Source organism: Ranitomeya variabilis, chromosome 5 (assembly GCF_051348905.1).
Source record: "Ranitomeya variabilis isolate aRanVar5 chromosome 5, aRanVar5.hap1, whole genome shotgun sequence".
NCBI classification, from domain to species: domain Eukaryota; kingdom Metazoa; phylum Chordata; class Amphibia; order Anura; family Dendrobatidae; genus Ranitomeya; species Ranitomeya variabilis.
Window position 1 is genome coordinate 681,772,282 of NC_135236.1, and position 20,592 is coordinate 681,792,873.

At 47.3% G+C, this 20,592-nt stretch overlaps 1 protein-coding gene across 1 annotated transcript in view; it reads left to right on the forward strand.

Annotated features, from left to right (window-relative positions):
* Positions 1–15,537: 15,537 nt before the first annotated feature.
* LOC143777111 (zinc finger CCCH-type antiviral protein 1-like) overlaps positions 15,538–20,592 on the forward strand; it is a 42,920-nt gene continuing 37,865 nt past the window's right edge. Inside the window, exon 1 of the mRNA XM_077267143.1 lies at positions 15,538–15,914. Coding sequence (XP_077123258.1) covers positions 15,640–15,914 — 275 coding nt within the window. The 5' untranslated portion in view covers positions 15,538–15,639. The remainder of the gene's footprint in view (positions 15,915–20,592) is intronic.

The following is a 20,592-nucleotide window of genomic DNA, read 5'->3' on the forward strand; positions in this document are numbered from 1 at the left end:
TCTTTCCTCTCCACTTCCAGCTCAACACATTATTGAACCCTTCAAAATAATTACAATCGCTCCATTGTATTTGTCTCGTCTCTCCTCCGGGAAGACTTCTGGTGCTGAACCAGATAGGAAACTGGTCCTTCTCTTGGGTCACTCGTCTAAATTGGTTGGCCATGCCGGACAGAAGACGGATCTCCTCATTTCCCAACATTATTGGTGGCCGACTCTGCGCAAGGATATTGCGAATGGAAAAAAAAAAGAACTGTTTTTTGTTTTTTTGTAATACAGTGACTTATAAACTGATCATAAAAGGTACGATTCATATCTTCTGCTAAGTGTTTACCTTGGATCATGGAACACAACGGCCGCTATAAGACATCCCTGGGTGACATGATGCATCAGGAAAATGCAAAACCACCATTGCCTGCTGCATTTTTCTTGCCTTTTATGAACCTTTTTGAGCATAAAAGAAGCGGCGCTGTATCTGGGGAGTGCCGCCATTGTTCTGTGCTGGTATTATGAGACTGGTTTGTGTATTTTGGCTGAGCACCGTCTATTGAGCTTAGGTGTAACCCTGCTCCTATACACCGCTCTGTAGATGTCGGCTTTATCGGACTGTCTAGTTATGCAATCCACAAGTTGTGACAAACTATTTTAGGATCTAAGGGTAATGCAGTTTATGGCTCCCCAGCTCTAAAGAAAACTACAATTCCCAGCATGTCCTAAAGATTTACACCTGTCTGAACACGCTGCGAGTTGAAGTTTTCTTTACAGCTGGGGAGCCACAATTCCCCAAGAGATTGGGGGGGAAGAAAGAACAAGGAATTGGAAAATTAAAATAAATGTCTCTGCTTTTTTTTTTTAGAACCTTTTGCTCTTCGTTTTAGCAGCTTCCTATCTCGGCACTTTCCTTTTCTGTCACTAGGATCGGGGTGCGATTTTTGGCGCAATTTTCTGAAATTGCAGTAAAAAATACATTTGATGGTGGCAGGGTATTAGTGTACTTTTAAAATTAAATAAGCATATATAATAACAAGTAATATCCTATGACCAAAAATATTCAGACCCTAAGTAAAATTATGGATAGTCGGTAAATATAGCGAAGAAAAAAAGACCATAAAGTCCAAAGTTATCGTGGTGAAGAATCAAAATTAAATGTATTAGATTACAAAATAAAAGTTATTAAAAACAAGGACGCGCACCCAGAACAAATGGAAGTAGATGTTTATAGTGCCAAATTGTCAAAAAGCAAGATACATATATTGATATAAATAATGCACAAAAAAGTTGTAAAAAACTGATGTAAAGATTGAATGAATCAAAAGATTATGTAAACCGCAAGATGTGCATATGATAAAAGTATAACAAAAAAGTGCAAGGTGTTTATAAATGAATGAATGAATAGATAAAGTGCTAGTGCAGCGTAACAACAGTTGGTGTCACCATAAATCCATGGTGATTTGAAATGTATGAATCATCTTTGAAATATCTGGGCACAAATAACAGTGTGAAATAGGTGTACTGAGAAGGAGAGACCATATAAAAGTATAGGAAGTCAGTCCAAAAGTGGAGGTGTGACTTACAATGCTGATGCTGATCTTAGTCTCCTGGATGGCGTCATCCCCAACGCGCGTTTCGGCACGCTGCACATCATGTTTATTTGCTGCAAGAACATTGCATCAAAGCATGAATTTTTACAGCTATTTAGTAAATCATGGCCAAAAAACCCACATCCGTGACTTCGATGATGCTATAGAAGCCTGAAACATAGAAGACCACCAAGAAGCACACCTGTGTCTTGGTATTAAGACTCTTGTCCTGCTTGTGTTGCTGTGCACCTCTATCTACCTTGGCCGCATCTTCCTGCATTGTCTTGCACTTTCCTGCATCCTGTCTGCCTGCGGCCCAAGAGGGCTCCGAGTCCTTGCTCCACATGTGCCTTCCTGCTGCTGCATAATCTCTTGGGATTCGTGTGTTCACCCAGACCTGGGACTAGAGGATCCACCACACAAGGTGAGTCCTGACAACATACCAAGATCACACCCATCCTCAAAAAGCCCTCCCTTGACCCATCCTCTGTGTCTAGCTATCGCCCGATATCTCTTCTTCCTTATGCCTCCAAATTGCTGGAGCAACACATCCATCTTGAACTGTCCTCTCACCTCTCCTCCTGCTCCCTCTTTGATCGATTACAATCTGGCTTCCGTTCCTATCACTCAACTGAAACTGCCCTAACTAAAGTCACCAATGACCTACTAACTGCCAGGAACAAGCGACACTACTCTGTCCTCCTTCTCCTGGACCTGTCTTCTGCCTTTGACACTGTGGACCACTCCCTTCTGCTACAGATAATCTCATCTCTTGGCGTCACAGACTTGGCCCTTTCTTGGATCTCATCATATCTGACAGATCGGACATTCAGCGTCTCCCTCCGCCACACCACCTCCTCACCTCGCCCCTTGTCAGTCGGTGTTCCTCAAGGCTCTGTTCTAGGACCCCTACTCTTCTCCATCTACACCTTCGGTCTGGGACAGCTCATAGAATCCCACGGTATGCAGTACCATCTCTACGCCAACGACACACAGATCTACCTATCCGGACCTGACCTCACCTCCTTACTTACCAAAATCCCGCACTGTCTGTCTGCTATTTCAGCCTTCTTTTCTGCTCGCTTTCTACCACTGAACATGGACAAAACAGAATTCATCATCTTTCCCCCATCTCACTCTACCCCTCCACCAGACCTATCCATCAATGTCAATGGTGTTGTGAAATTGGATTTTGGGCTCCCCCGGTGGCCACTGGTGGAATTGAACTGGTGTGCATCATCCCCTCTGTTCACCTGTTTCCATCAGGATGTGGGAGTCGCTATTTAACCTTGCTCCTCTGTCACTTCCATGCCGGTCAACATTGTAATCAGAAGCCTTTCTGTGCATGTTCCTGCTGCTAGACAACTCCCAGCTAAGTTGGACTTTAGTCCTCGTTTGTTTTTGCATTTTGTTCCAGTTCACTGCTGTAGTTTCGTTTCTGTGTCTGGAAAGCTCTTGTGATCTGAAATTGCCACTCTGATGTTATGAGTTAATACTAGAGTCTTAAAGTAATTTCAGGATGGTATTTTGATAGGGTTTTCAGCTGACCATGAAAGTGCCCTTTCTGTCTTCCTGCTATCTAGTAAGCGGACCTCGATTTTGCTAAACCTATTTTCATACTACGTTTGTCATTTCATCTAAAATCACCGCCAATATATGTGGGGACCTCTGTCTGCCTATCGGGGAAACTTCTCTAGAGGTGAGCCAGGACTATATTTTCCTCTGCCAGGATTAGTTAGTCCTCCGGCCGGCGCTGGGCGTCTAGGGATAAAAAACGTAGGCAACGCTACCCGGCTACTGTTAGTTGTGCGGCAGGTTTAGTTCATGGTCAGTTTAGCTTCCATCCTTCCAAGAGCTAGTACTTATGTTTGCTGGGCTATGTTCTCTTGCCATTGAGAACCATAACAGTTTGACCGGCCCAAAAAAGGGTTAAATTAATTGACAGAGAAAGGAGAGAAAAGAGAAGTCTGCTGAAGATTTTTTTTTTTTTTTCCCCTTCCCTTCAGTTCTGAGTGTGCTTGTAATTGAATCTCTTGCAAGTCTGCCTATATTGCAGCCTTTCTCTCTCTCTCTCTCCTTCTAATCCTGGAATGGCTCTGTGTTCACCTGTTTAAAATGGATATTCAGAGTTTAGCTGCAGGTTTGAATAATCTCACCACGAAAGTTCAAAATTTACAAGATTTTGTTGTTCATGTTCCTATATCTGAACCTAGAATTCCTTTGCCTGAATTTTTCTCGGGGAATAGATCTTGCTTTCAAAATTTCAAAAATAATTGCAAGTTGTTTTTGTCCCTGAAATCTCGCTCTGCTGGAGATCCTGCTCAGCAGGTCAGGATTGTGATTTCCTTGCTCCGGGGTGACCCTCAGGATTGGGCTTTTGCATTGGCTCCAGGGGATCCTGCGTTGCTCAATGTGGATGCGTTTTTTCTGGCCTTGGGGTTGCTTTATGAGGAACCTCAGTTAGAGCTTCAGGCGGAAAAGGCCTTGATGTCCCTATCTCAGGGGCAAGACGAAGCTGAAATATACTGCCAGAAATTCCGTAAATGGGCTGTGCTTACTCAGTGGAATGAGTGCGCCCTGGCGGCGAATTTCAGAGAGGGTCTCTCTGATGCCATTAAGGATGTTATGGTGGGGTTCCCTGTGCCTGCGGGTCTGAATGAGTCCATGACAATGGCTATCCAGATCGATAGGCGTCTGCGGGAGCGCAAACCTGTGCACCATTTGGCGGTGTCTACTGAGAAGACGCCAGAGAATATGCAATGTGATAGAATTCTGTCCAAAAGTGAACGGCAGAATTTAAGACGAAAAAATGGGTTGTGCTTCTATTGCGGTGATTCAACTCATGTTATATCAGCATGCACTAAGCGTACTAAGAAGCTTGATAAGTCTGTTTCAATTGGCACTTTACAGTCTAAGTTTATTCTATCTGTGACCCTGATTTGTTCTTTATCATCTATTACCGCGGATGCCTATGTCGACTCTGGCGCCGCTTTGAGTCTTATGGATTGGTCCTTTGCCAAACGCTGTGGGTATGATTTGGAGCCTCTTGAAACTCCTATACCCCTGAAGGGGATTGACTCCACCCCATTGGCTAGTAATAAACCACAATACTGGACACAAGTAACTATGCGGATTAATCCGGATCATCAGGAGATTATTCGCTTTCTTGTGCTGTATAATCTACATGATGTTTTGGTGCTAGGATTGCCATGGCTGCAATCTCATAACCCAGTCCTTGACTGGAAAGCTATGTCTGTGTTAAGCTGGGGATGTAAGGGGACGCATGGGGACGTACCTGTGGTTTCCATTTCATCATCTATTCCCTCTGAGATTCCTGAATTCTTGTCTGACTTTCGTGACGTTTTTGAAGAACCCAAGGTTGGTTCACTACCTCCGCACCGGGAGTGCGATTGTGCCATAGATTTGATTCCGGGTAGTAAATACCCTAAGGGTCGTTTATTTAATCTGTCTGTGCCTGAACATGCTGCTATGCGAGAATATATAAAGGAGTCCTTGGAAAAGGGACATATTCGTCCTTCGTCATCTCCCTTAGGAGCCGGTTTTTTCTTTGTGTCTAAGAAAGATGGCTCTTTGAGGCCGTGTATTGATTATCGGCTTTTGAATAAAATCATGGTTAAATATCAGTATCCGTTACCACTGCTGACTGATTTGTTTGCTCGTATAAAGGGGGCCAAGTGGTTCTCTAAGATTGATCTCCGTGGGGCGTATAATTTGGTGCGAATTAAGCAGGGGGATGAGTGGAAAACCGCATTTAATACGCCCGAGGGCCACTTTGAGTATTTGGTGATGCCTTTTGGTCTTTCAAATGCCCCTTCAGTCTTTCAGTCCTTTATGCATGACATTTTCCGTGATTATTTGGATAAATTTATGATTGTGTATCTGGATGATATTTTGATTTTTTCGGATGACTGGGACTCTCATGTCCAGCAGGTCAGGAGGGTTTTTCAGGTTTTGCGGTCTAATTCCTTGTGTGTGAAGGGTTCTAAGTGCGTTTTTGGGGTTCAAAAGATTTCCTTTTTGGGATATATTTTTTCCCCCTCTTCCATCGAGATGGATCCTGTCAAGGTTCAGGCTATTTGTGATTGGACGCAACCCTCTTCTCTTAAGAGTCTTCAGAAATTTTTGGGCTTTGCTAACTTTTATCGTCGATTTATTGCTGGTTTTTCTGATGTTGTTAAACCATTGACTGATTTGACTAAGAAGGGTGCTGATGTTGCTGATTGGTCCCCTGCTGCTGTGGAGGCCTTTCGGGAGCTTAAGCGCCACTTTTCTTCCGCCCCTGTGTTGCGTCAGCCTGATGTTGCTCTTCCTTTTCAGGTTGAGGTCGACGCTTCTGAAATCGGAGCTGGGGCAGTTTTGTCGCAGAGAAGTTCCGATTGTTCCGTGATGAGACCTTGTGCCTTTTTCTCGCGTAAATTTTCGCCCGCCGAGCGGAATTATGATGTTGGGAATCGGGAGCTTTTGGCCATGAAGTGGGCTTTTGAGGAGTGGCGTCATTGGCTTGAGGGGGCTAGACATCAGGTGGTGGTATTGACTGACCACAAAAATCTAATTTATCTTGAGTCCGCCAGACGCCTGAATCCTAGACAGGCGCGCTGGTCGTTGTTTTTCTCTCGGTTTAATTTTGTGGTGTCCTACCTGCCGGGTTCTAAGAATGTTAAGGCGGATGCCCTTTCTAGGAGTTTTGAGCCTGACTCCCCTGGTAACTCTGAACCTACAGGTATCCTTAAGGATGGAGTGATATTGTCTGCCGTTTCTCCAGACCTGCGGCGGGCCTTGCAGGAGTTTCAGGCGGATAGACCTGATCGTTGCCCACCTGGTAGACTGTTTGTTCCTGATGATTGGACCAGTAAAGTCATTTCTGAGGTTCATTCTTCTGCGTTGACAGGTCATCCTGGAATCTTTGGTACCAGGGATTTGGTGGCAAGGTCCTTCTGGTGGCCTTCCCTGTCTCGAGATGTGCGAGGCTTTGTGCAGTCTTGTGACGTTTGTGCTCGGGCCAAGCCTTGTTGTTCTCGGGCTAGTGGATTGTTGTTGCCCTTGCCTATCCCGAAGAGGCCCTGGACGCACATCTCGATGGATTTTATTTCGGATCTTCCTGTTTCTCAGAAGATGTCTGTCATCTGGGTGGTGTGTGACCGTTTCTCTAAGATGGTCCATTTGGTTCCCCTGCCTAAGTTGCCTTCTTCTTCCGAGTTGGTTCCTCTGTTTTTTCAAAATGTGGTCCGTTTGCATGGTATTCCGGAGAATATCGTTTCTGACAGAGGAACCCAATTCGTGTCTAGATTTTGGCGAGCATTCTGTGCTAGGATGGGCATAGATTTGTCTTTCTCGTCTGCTTTCCATCCTCAGACTAATGGCCAGACCGAGCGGACGAATCAGACCTTGGAGACATATTTGAGGTGTTTTGTGTCTGCAGATCAGGATGATTGGGTTGCTTTTTTGCCTTTAGCGGAGTTTGCCCTCAATAATCGGGCCAGCTCTGCCACCTTGGTGTCTCCTTTTTTCTGTAATTCGGGGTTTCATCCTCGATTTTCTTCTGGTCAGGTGGAATCCTCGGATTGTCCTGGAGTGGATCCTGTGGTGGAGAGGTTGCATCAGATTTGGGGGCAGGTAGTGGACAATTTGAAGTTGTCCCAGGAGAAGACTCAGCTTTTTGCCAACCGCCGGCGTCGGGTTGGTCCTCGGCTTTGTGTTGGGGACTTGGTGTGGTTGTCTTCTCGTTTTGTCCCTATGAGGGTTTCTTCTCCTAAGTTTAAGCCTCGGTTCATCGGCCCGTACAAGATATTGGAGATTCTTAACCCTGTGTCCTTCCGTTTGGACCTCCCTGCATCTTTTTCTATTCATAATGTTTTTCATCGGTCATTGTTGCGCAGGTATGAGGTACCGGTTGTGCCTTCCGTTGAGCCTCCTGCTCCGGTGTTGGTTGAGGGCGAGTTGGAGTACGTTGTGGAAAAAATCTTGGACTCCCATGTTTCCAGACGGAAACTCCAGTATCTGGTCAAATGGAAGGGATACGGTCAGGAGGATAATTCTTGGGTGACTGCCTCTGATGTTCATGCCTCCGATCTGGTCCGTGCCTTTCATAGGGCTCATCCTGATCGCCCTGGTGGTTCTGGTGAGGGTTCGGTGCCCCCTCCTTGAGGGGGGGGTACTGTTGTGAAATTGGATTTTGGGCTCCCCCGGTGGCCACTGGTGGAATTGAACTGGTGTGCATCATTCCCTCTGTTCACCTGTTTCCATCAGGATGTGGGAGTCGCTATTTAACCTTGCTCCTCTGTCACTTCCATGCCGGTCAACATTGTAATCAGAAGCCTTTCTGTGCATGTTCCTGCTGCTAGACAACTCCCAGCTAAGTTGGACTTTAGTCCTCGTTTGTTTTTGCATTTTGTTCCAGTTCACTGCTGTAGTTTCGTTTCTGTGTCTGGAAAGCTCTTGTGATCTGAAATTGCCACTCTGATGTTATGAGTTAATACTAGAGTCTTAAAGTAATTTCAGGATGGTGTATTGATAGGGTTTTCAGCTGACCATGAAAGTGCCCTTTCTGTCTTCCTGCTATCTAGTAAGCGGACCTCAATTTTGCTAAACCTATTTTCATACTACGTTTGTCATTTCATCTAAAATCACCGCCAATATATGTGGGGGCCTCTTGTCTGCCTATCGGGGAAACTTCTCTAGAGGTGAGCCAGGACTATATTTTCCTCTGCCAGGATTAGTTAGTCCTCCGGCCGGCGCTGGGCGTCTAGGGATAAAAAACGTAGGCAACGCTACCCGGCTACTGTTAGTTGTGCGGCAGGTTTAGTTCATGGTCAGTTTAGCTTCCATCCTTCCAAGAGCTAGTACTTATGTTTGCTGGGCTATGTTCTCTTGCCATTGAGAACCATAACACAATGGCTGCTCACTTTCCCCAGTCCCACACGCCCGGTGCCTCGGGGTAATCCTCGACTCTGCCCTCTCTTTCAAGCCACATATCCAAGCCCTTGCCTCCTCCTGCCGCCTCAAACTCAAAAACATTTCCCGGATCCGCGCATTCCTTGACCGTGACACCACAAAAACACTAGTGCATGCCCTTATCATCTCCCGCCTCGACTACTGCAACCTCCTACTCTATGGACTCCCCTCTAGCACCCTGGCACCACTCCAATCCATCCTACACTCTGCTGCTCGACTAATCTACCTGTCTCCCCGCTATTCCCCGGCCTCTCCCCTATGCCAAGCCCTTCACTGGCTTCCTATCGCCCAGAGACTCCAGTTCAAAACCCTCACAATGACCTACAAAGCCATCCACAACCTATCTCCTCCATACATCTGTGACATGATCTCCCGGTACCTACCAACACGCAACCTCCGATCCTCTCAAGACCTCCTTCTCTACCCCCCTCTCATCTCTTCTTCCCACAACCGCATCCAAGACTTCTCCCGTGCTTCCCCCATACTCTGGAACCCTCTACCCCAGCACATCAGACTCTCGCCTACCATAGAAACTTTCGAAAAGAACCTGAAGACTCACCTCTTGCGACAAGCCTACAGCCTGCAGTGATCCTGAACCTACTGAACCGCCGCACAACCAGCTCTACCCTCTCCTAGTGTATCATCACCCATCCCCTGCAGACTGTGAGCCCTCGCGGGCAGGGTCCTCCCTCCTTATATACCCGTGTGCCTTGTTTTTGCTCATGTTTAATGTATTTGTCTATATTTGCCACGTATTTCACATGTAAAGTGCCATGGAATAAATGGCGCTATAAAAATGAATAATAATAATAATAATGGATTCCAAAGGTGCAGCAGGTACAACACCACTGCCATTGGTTAAAAAGGATTTTTCATCATTGGTTTTGCAACTTGCTGCAAGTCATTGGGCACTGGCCAGATTGTCCAGGATCTCTGCCGGCGCGGACTCCGTGTCTTGGACACCTGTGTCTTCTCCACTTCATCACCTACAGCAGACTAATATGCCTCTGCCACATTTAGCTTTGGAGCGCCTTGGCGTGGGGTGCACCATTGTGGGAGCAGGATCGCCTTATGATACAATCCCTTCCATCTACTGCTCAGACATGGGACTCGCCCTGTGAGACATTGTGCCCTCCAGTTCTGCACCCTATTTGCTGAATCGACCCGGTAGAACGATGCTCTCCTCGCTGTCTTCTCTGCCGGCTTATCCAGATGGATCAAAGATGAACTCACTGGTAGAGATTTGCCGTCCTCTCTCGATAACTTCACTTCCTTTGCCACCCGAGTAGAGTTTTAAAGAACAGTCTAAGGAAAAGATGCTTGATGACCACGTGCCCCATTCTGAAACATCTTCAAAATCTCCTCCCAGAATGGCTAAATTGGAACCCATGAAGACAAGGGACATATGGGGGGCCAGGATGGATATGTGGGGGCCAGAATGGATATGTGGGGGACCAGGATGGATATTTGGGGGTCAGGATGGATATATAGGGGCCAGGATGGATATATGGGGGCCAGGATGGATATATGGGAGGCCAGGATGGATATATGGGGGTCAGGATGGATATATGGGGGCCGGGATGGATATATGGGGGCCGGGATGGATATATGGGAGGCCAGGATGGATATATGGGAGGCCAGGATGGACATATGGGGGCCAGGATGAATATATTGGGGGCCAGGATGGATATATAGGGGCCAGGATGGATATATGGGGGCCAGGATGGATATATGGGTCACCAGGATGGATATATGGGGGTCAGGATGGATATATGGGGGCCAGGATGGACATATGGTGGCCAATATGGATATATAGGGACCAGGATGGATATATGGGTCACCAGGATGGATATATGGGTCACCAGGATGGATATATGAGTCACCAGGATGGATATATGGAGGGTCAGGATTGATATATGGAGGGTCAGGATGGATATATTGAGGGTCAGGATGGATATATAGAGGGTCAGGATGGATATATGGGGGGCCAGGATGGATATATGGGGGCCAGGATGGATATATGGGGGCCAGGATGGATATATCGGGGGTCAGGATGGATATATAAGGGCCAGGATGGATATATGGGTCGCCAGGATGGATATATCGGGGTCAGGATGGATATATGGGTCACCAGGATGGATATATGGAGGGTCAGGATGTATATATGGAGGCCAGGATGGATATATGGAGGGTCAGGATGGATATATGGGGGGGCAGCATGGATATATGGGTCGCCAGTATGGCTATATGGGGGGCAAGGATGGATATATGGAGGGGCAGGATGGATATATATGGGGGGATATATGTTCTGCTGTAGCCAATGACAGGTCGACTTGGCATTGTGTTTTGGATCATTGTCGTGTTGGAGCATCCAAGTACGTCCCATGTGCAGCTTCTGGGCTGATGAGTGCAAATTTGCCTCCAGTTTTTTCTGATAACGTGCTGCATTCATCTTTCCTTCATCTTTGACTAAGTTCCCTGTGCCTTTGTAGCTCACACATCCCCAAAACATCAGCGATCCACCTCCGTGCTTTACAGTAGTAGCAGAACAAAGTGAAGGTTCTGGAGTGGCCATCTCAGTCTCCTGACCTCAATATCATTGAGCCTCTCTGGGGAGATCTCAAGCGCGCAATTCATGCTAGACATCCCAGGAATTTACAGGAACTGGAAGCTTTATGCCAAGAAGAGTGGGCAGCTTTACCATCTGAGGAAATAAAGACCCTCATCCACAACTACCACAAAAGACTGTCATTGAGTATATATACACTGCACAGTACCATTTCTCCTGTATATATACACTGCACAGTACCACTCCTCCTGTATATATACACTGCACAGTACCACTCCTTCTGTATATATATACTGCACAGTACCACTCATGTATATATACACTGCACAGTACCGCTCCTCCTGTCCTGTATATATACACTGCACAGTACCAATCCTCCTGTATATATACACTGCACAGTACCACTCCTCCTGTATATATACACTGCACAGTACCACTCCTCCTGTATATATACACTGCACAGTACCACTCCTCCTGTATATATACACTGCACAGTACCACTCCTCCTGTATATATACACTGCACAGTACCACTCCTCCTGTATATATACACTGCACAGTACCGCTCCTGTCCTGTATATATACACTGCACAGTACCACTCCTCCTGTATATATACACTGCACAGTACCGCTCCTGTCCTGTATATATACACTGCACAGGACCACTCCTCCTGTCCTGTATATATACACTGCACAGTACCACTCCTCCTGTCCTGTATACATATACACTGCACAGTACCACTCCTCCTGTATATATACACTGCACAGTACCACTCCTCCTGTATATATACCCTGCACAGTACCACTCCTCCTGTATATATACACTGCACAGTACCACTCCTCCTGTATAGATACTGCACAGTACCACTCCTCCTGTCCTGTATATATACACTGCACAGTACCACTCCTCCTGTATATATACACTGCACAGTACCACTCCTCCTGTATATATACACTGCACAGTACCACTCCTCCTGTATATATACACTGCACAGTACCACTCCTCCTGTATATATACACTGCACAGCACCACTCCTCCTGTATATATACACTGCACAGCACCACTCCTCCTGTATATATACACTGCACAGTACCACTCCTCCTGTATATATACACTGCACAGTACCACTCCTCCTGTATATATACACTGCACAGTACCACTCCTACTGTATATATACACTGCACAGTACCACTCCTCCTGTATATATACACTGCACAGTACCACTCCTCCTGTATATATACACTGCACAGTACCACTCCTCCTGTATATATACACTGCACAGTACCACTCCTCCTGTATATATACCCTGCACAGTACCACTCCTCCTGTATATATACACTGCACAGTACCACTCCTCCTGTATATATACTGCACAGTACCACTCCTCCTGTCCTGTATATATACACTGCACAGTACCACTCCTCCTGTATATATACACTGCACAGTACCACTCCTCCTGTATATATACACTGCACAGTACCACTCCTCCTGTATATATACACTGCACAGTACCACTCCTCCTGTATATATACACTGCACAGCACCACTCCTCCTGTATATATACACTGCACAGCACCACTCCTCCTGTATATATACACTGCACAGTACCACTCCTCCTGTATATATACACTGCACAGTACCACTCCTCCTGTATATATACACTGCACAGTACCACTCCTACTGTATATATACACTGCACAGCACCACTCCTCCTGTATATATACACTGCACAGTACCACTCCTCCTGTATATATACACTGCACAGTACCACTCCTCCTGTCTTGTATATATACACTGCACAGTACCGCTCCTCCTGTATATATACACTGCACAGTACCACTCCTCCTGTATATATACACTGCACAGTACGACTCCTCCTGTCCTGTATATATACACTGCACAGTACCGCTCCTCCTGTATATATACACTACACAGTACCACTCCTCCTGTATATATACACTGCACAGCACCACTCCTCCTGTATATATACACTGCACAGTATCACTCCTCCTGTATATATACACTGCACAGTACCACTCCTCCTGTATATATACACTGCACAGTACCACTCCTCCTGTATATATACACTGCACAGTACCACTCCTCCTGTATATATACACTGCACAGTACCACTCCTCCTGTCCTGTATATATACACTGCACAGTACCGCTCCTCCTGTATATATACACTGCACAGTACCACTCCTCCTGTATATATACACTGCACAGTACCACTCCTCCTGTATATATACACTGCACAGTACCACTCCTCCTGTATATATACACTGCACAGTACCACTCCTCCTGTATATATACACTGCACAGTACCGCTCCTCCTGTATATATACACTGCACAGTACCACTCCTCCTGTATATATACACTGCACAGTACCACTCCTCCTGTATATATACACTGCACAGTACCACTCCTCCTATATATACACTGCACAGTACCACTCCTCCTGTATATATACACTGCACAGTACCACTCCTCCTGTATATATACTCTGCACAGTACCGCTCCTCCTGTATATATACACTGCACAGTACCACTTCTCCTGTATATATACACTGCACAGTACCACTCCTCCTGTATATATACACTGCACAGTACCACTCCTCCTATATATACACTGCACAGTACCACTCCTCCTGTATATATACTCTGCACAGTACCGCTCCTCCTGTATATATACACTGCACAGTACCGCTCCTCCTGTATATATACACTGCACAGTACCACTCCTCCTGTATATATACACTGCACAGTACCACTCCTGTATATATACACTGCACAGTACCACTCCTCCTATATATACACTGCACAGTACCACTCCTCTTGTATATATACACTGCACAGTACCACTCCTCCTGTATATATACACTGCACAGTACCACTCCTCCTGTATATATACACTGCACAGTACCACTCCTCCTGTATATATACACTGCACAGTACCACTCCTCCTGTATATATACACCGCACAGTACCACTCCTCCTGTATATATACACTGCACAGTACCACTCCTCCTGTCCTGTATATATACACTGCACAGTACCACTCCTCCTGTATATATACACTGCACAGCACCACTCCTCCTGTCCTGTATATATACACTGCACAGTACCACTCCTCCTGTATATATACACTGCACAGTACCACTCCTCCTGTATATATACACTGCACAGTACCACTCCTCCTGTCCTGTATATATACACTGCACAGTACCACTCCTCCTGTATATATACACTGCACAGCACCACTCCTCCTGTCCTGTATATATACACTGCACAGTACCACTCCTCCTGTATATATACACTGCACAGTACCACTCCTCCTGTATATATACACTGCACAGTACCACTCCTCCTGTATATATACACTGCACAGTACCACTCCTCCTGTATATATACACTGCACAGTACCACTCCTCCTGTATATATACACCGCACAGTACCACTCCTCCTGTATATATACACCGCACAGTACCACTCCTCCTGTATATATACACTGCACAGTACCACTCCTCCTGTATATATACACTGCACAGTACCACTCCTCCTGTATACATACACTGCACAGTACCACTCCTCCTGTATATATACACTGCACAGTACCACTCCTCCTGTATATATACACTGCACAGTACCACTCCTCCTGTATATATACACCGCACAGTACCACTCCTCCTGTATATATACACTGCACAGTACCACTCCTCCTGTCCTGTATATATACACTGCACAGTACCACTCCTCCTGTATATATACACTGCACAGTACCACTCCTCCTGTATATATACACTGCACAGTACCACTCCTCCTGTATATATACACTGCACAGTACCGCTCCTCCTGTATATATACACTGCACAGTACCACTCCTCCTGTATATATACACTGCACAGTACCACTCCTCCTGTATATATACACTGCACAGTACCACTCCCCCTGTATATATACACTGCACAGTACCACTCCTCCTGTATATATACACTGCACAGCACCACTCCCCCTGTATATATACACTGCACAGTACCACTCCTCCTGTATATATACACTGCACAGGACCAATCCTCCTGTATATATACACTGCACAGTACCACTCCCCCTGTATATATACACTGCACAGTACCACTTTTCTTAGACTCTTACTGTACAGGACATATGGAGAATGATGCAGTGTTTAAGTGGAGATTTATATAACCTTTTCTAAACAAAGCTCCAACATTTTTCCAATCTGCGTTTCTCAGATACAAACCCCGGGGCCTGGTCAGAATAGATGTAATCCAAACAGATGAATCACGTTCCACCAATAACTTTATACACTTGAATTGAATGCTTTTGGCACCGAGAGAACTTCCTGGCAGAAGCTGAGATCTTACAGATTTTGTTTCTGTTTCATTTTGTCATCCGAGCAGTGAAGGATCCACCTCTATCGGGAATAATATAATTCACTGCCAGCGCAGGCAGTAAGGCCTCTACATTCACCCACCCAGGCTGCACCAGCCCCATGGTGCCATGTCGGACCCCAAAGTCACTGCCTTTCTGACCAAGCTACTTTGCTCACATGGGGGTCGTCTGCCCAAGGATCAGTTATCTGGATTTTTGAAACTTCCCCCTGAGCAGATTGAGCAAATTCTGAAGGATAAGTCCCAGAAATTCCCGGTGGTTGGAGATCTTGTCCTTGCCCAAAGCCCAGTGAGAATCTGCCCAAAATATCTGAAGAAAGAACAGGAGAAGAACTGCAACAAGCTGCATCTTTGTAAAGAATATCTGCAAGGAAAGTGTAAGAGGTCGGTGACCGGGGAGTAATGTACAGGACAGGAGGTGGTGACCGGGGAGTAATGTACAGGAGAGGAGGTGGTGACCGGGGAGTAATGTACAGGACGGGAGGTGGTGACCAGGGAGTAATGTACAGGGCAGGAGGTGGTGACCGGGGAGTAATGTACAGGACAGGAGGTGGTGACCGGGGAGTAATGTACAGGACAGGAGGTGGTGACCGGGAGTAATGTACAGGACGGGAGGTGGTGACCGGGGAGTAATGTACAGGACAGGAGGTGGTGATCGGGGAGTAATGTACAGGACAGGAGGTGGTGACCGGGGAGTAATGTACAGGACAGGAGGTGGTGACCGGGGAGTAATGTACAGGGCAGGAGGTGGTGATCGGGGAGTAATGTACAGGACAGGAGGTGGTGACCGGGGAGTAATGTACAGGACAGGAGGTGGTGACCGGGGAGTAATGTACAGGACAGGAGGTGGTGACCGGGGAGTAATGTACAGGACAGGAGGTGGTGACCGGGAGTAATGTACAGGACAGGAGGTGGTGACCGGGGAGTAATGTACAGGACAGGAGGTGGTGACCGGGAGTAATGTACAGGACGGGAGGTGGTGACCGGGGAGTAATGTACAGGGCAGGAGGTGGTGACCGGGGAGTAATGTACAGGGCAGGAGGTGGTGACCGGGGAGTAATGTACAGGACAGGAGGTGGTGACCGGGGAGTAATGTACAGGACAGGAGGTGGTGACCGGGAGTAATGTACAGGACAGGAGGTGGTGACCGGGGAGTAATGTACAGGACAGGAGGTGGTGACCGGGAGTAATGTACAGGACGGGAGGTGGTGACCGGGGAGTAATGTACAGGACAGGAGGTGGTGACCAGGGAGTAATGTACAGGGCAGGAGGTGGTGACCGGGGAGTAATGTACAGGACAGGAGGTGGTGACCAGGGAGTAATGTACAGGGCAGGAGGTGGTGACCGGGGAGTAATGTACAGGACAGGAGGTGGTGACCGGGGAGTAATGTACAGGACAGGAGGTGGTGACCGGGGAGTAATGTACAGGACAGGAGGTGGTGACCGGGGAGTAATGTACAGGACAGGAGGTGGTGACCGGGGAGTAATGTACAGGACAGGAGGTGGTGACCGGGAGTAATGTACAGGACAGGAGGTGGTGACCGGGGAGTAATGTACAGGACAGGAGGTGGTGACCAGGGAGTAATGTACAGGGCAGGAGGTGGTGACCGGGGAGTAATGTACAGGACAGGAGGTGGTGACCAGGGAGTAATGTACAGGGCAGGAGGTGGTGACCGGGGAGTAATGTACAGGACAGGAGGTGGTGACCGGGAGTAATGTACAGGACAGGAGGTGGTGACCGGGGAGTAATGTACAGGACAGGAGGTGGTGACCGGGGAGTAATGTACAGGACAGGAGGTGGTGACCGGGGAGTAATGTACAGGACAGGAGGTGGTGACCGGGGAGTAATGTACAGGGCAGGAGGTGGTGACCGGGGAGTAATGTACAGGACAGGAGGTGGTGACCGGGGAGTAATGTACAGGACAGGAGGTGGTGACCGGGGAGTAATGTACAGGACAGGAGGTGGTGACCGGGGAGTAATGTACAGGACAGGAGGTGGTGACCAGGGAGTAATGTACAGGGCAGGAGGTGGTGACCGGGGAGTAATGTACAGGACAGGAGGTGGTGACCGGGAGTAATGTACAGGACAGGAGGTGGTGACCGGGGAGTAATGTACAGGACAGGAGGTGGTGACCGGGGAGTAATGTACAGGGCAGGAGGTGGTGACCGGGGAGTAATGTACAGGGCAGGAGGTGGTGACCGGGGAGTAATGTACAGGACAGGAGGTGGTGACCGGGGAGTAATGTACAGGACAGGAGGTGGTGACCGGGGAGTAATGTACAGGACAGAAGGTGGTGACCGGGGAGTAATGTACAGGACAGGAGGTGGTGACCGGGGAGTAATGTACAGGACAGGAGGTGGTGACCGGGGAGTAATGTATAGGACAGGAGGTGGTGACCGGGGAGTAATGTACAGGGCAGGAGGTGGTGACCGGGGAGTAATGTACAGGACAGGAGGTGGTGACCGGGGAGTAATGTACAGGACAGGAGGTGGTGACCGAGGAGTAATGTACAGGACAGGAGGTGGTGACCGGGGAGTAATGTACAGGACAGGAGGTGGTGACCGGGGAGTAATGTACAGGACAGGAGGTGGTGACCGGGAGTAATGTACAGGACAGGAGGTGGTGACCGGGGAGTAATGTACAGGACAGGAGGTGGTGACCGGGGAGTAATGTACAGGACAGGAGGTGGTGACCGGGGAGTAATGTATAGGACAGGAGGTGGTGACCGGGGAGTAATGTACAGGGCAGGAGGTGGTGACCGGGGAGTAATGTACAGGACAGGAGGTGGTGACCGGGGAGTAATGTACAGGACAGGAGGTGGTGACCGGGGAGTAATGTACAGGACAGGAGGTGGTGACCGGGGAGTAATGTATAGGACAGGAGGTGGTGACCGGGGAGTAATGTACAGGGCAGGAGGTGGTGACCGGGGAGTAATGTACAGGACAGGAGGTGGTGACCGGGGAGTAATGTACAGGACAGGAGGTGGTGACCGGGGAGTAATGTACAGGACAGGAGGTGGTGACCGGGGAGTAATGTACAGGACGGGAGGTGGTGACCGGGGAGTAATGTACAGGACAGGAGGTGGTGACCGGGAGTAATGTACAGGACAGGAGGTGGTGACCGGGGAGTAATGTACAGGACAGGAGGTGGTGACCGGGGAGTAATGTACAGGACAGGAGGTGGTGACCGGGGAGTAATGTACAGGACAGGAGGTGGTGACCGGGGAGTAATGTACAGGACAGGAGGTGGTGACCGGGGAGTAATGTACAGGACAGGAGGTGGTGACCGGGGAGTAATGTACAGGACAGGAGGTGGTGACCGGGGAGTAATGTACAGGGCAGGAGGAGGGTGAATGGCGATTCATGGACCTTGCTGGAAGCAGTACACCAGCCCGGTATGTGTTAATGTTACTTCTCTGATACAACAGAACAGCAATGATTAACAGTAACAATGACTTATTCTCAAAGGCTGCGTTAGCTTTGTTTACACCTTTGGTTGCAGACCCTAATTGTCGTTATATGGGATCTCAGCAAATGATCACGGTGGAAATACATCTCTATACTAAGATATTACTGCCATACAGTGACATATAGTGGTAGACACCAATTCTGCATACAAGTGATTACAGCACAGTTATATATCAGATGAATTACAGCTGGCGTTCTTTATGATGCACTCGTCACTGTTTCCATCTGGCCCAGACCGACATGATGACATCTCCATCCACAACTCGTCTGTTTAGATTAGAAGAATGACGCATCTGACTTCTCACATTTCTGTCCCCAACCTACATAAACTCCTCAACCTGTCGTATGTATGTCGTATAACATTGCTCCTCTTAATGCCACCACTGTGCCCCTTACAAACTAAAATGCCTTTTTTGTGCTCTCTTGACGGTAAAATTGCCCCCTAGAAAATATTAATTACCTGTGTAAGTGCACTAGAAAATAGTGGCCACATTATGCCCCTAGAAAGTAATAATGCCCCCTGTGCATTGAAGGTCACCATACTCTGAGTGCCCTTATAATAATAATGGTTCTTACAGGGAACCTGTCAGGTCCTCCATGCCCTCCAACCCAGCAGCGTTCCCTGCCTAACCTGCCCTGTATTGAATGCTGTAGACAATTTTCATATCAATATTCTCCTCAGCTTGCAAGTTTGACTTATGGTCCAAGAATTAATTTGCGATGTAGCCTTAGAAGTGGTTCACCATTCTTAAAGTAGACAGGGACCTTATTCCAGAACCTTCTTAGTTCCCAAACCTGAGAAGAAATGGAGACTCTGGATAGATCTCACAATTCTAAACAAATTTCTAGCCCAAAAACACTTCAAAATGGACTCTCATGACTCTTCTCCAGAATGGTGACTTCATGGCATCGATACACCTTTCCGATGCATCCCTCCATATCAAGATCTGCTCCTACTGAACATATTTTAAAATCTCATCTCAAATTGTCTCTATAATGTTCTGCAACACCACAGGTATATTGATCAGCTGGGAAAAGTCACAGTTGGTATCATCTCAGATAATCCAGTTCTTGAAATGTGTCCTGAAGTCACAGCAGATGTGTCAGTCCAGGTGCAGAAGATAAGGTATCTGGTTTCATCCCTCCTTCACCAACCTCACACACCTGTTAGATCTGCTATGAGAGTCCTTAGGCTCTTTGACCTTTTCCATGAATGTGGTTCCATGAGCTCAAGTCCACTTCCGCAGTCTCCAAAGCAAAGTCATTTCTTCTTGGAACAGGCCTCTCGGTTCTTTGAACAGCCATCTTCTAATTTCTCAGGAGACCAGACAGGATCTTAAATGGTGGCTACAAAAAAAGAGCATCTGTCTCGCGGTCAGTGTCTGGTTCACTTTAGGAAGACTGTTCTCACCCTGGATGCCTCAACTTTCAACTGGGGTGTCCATTCATGGATTCAAAGGAAGTGGTCTACTCAAGAGGAATTATATCGTTCCTCAAACTTCAGAGAAATGCGTGCGGTCAAATTAGTCTTCCACCATTTTCTTTCTCTCCCACGAAACGTGGAGGTAATGGTGCAGTCAGACAATTTGTCAGT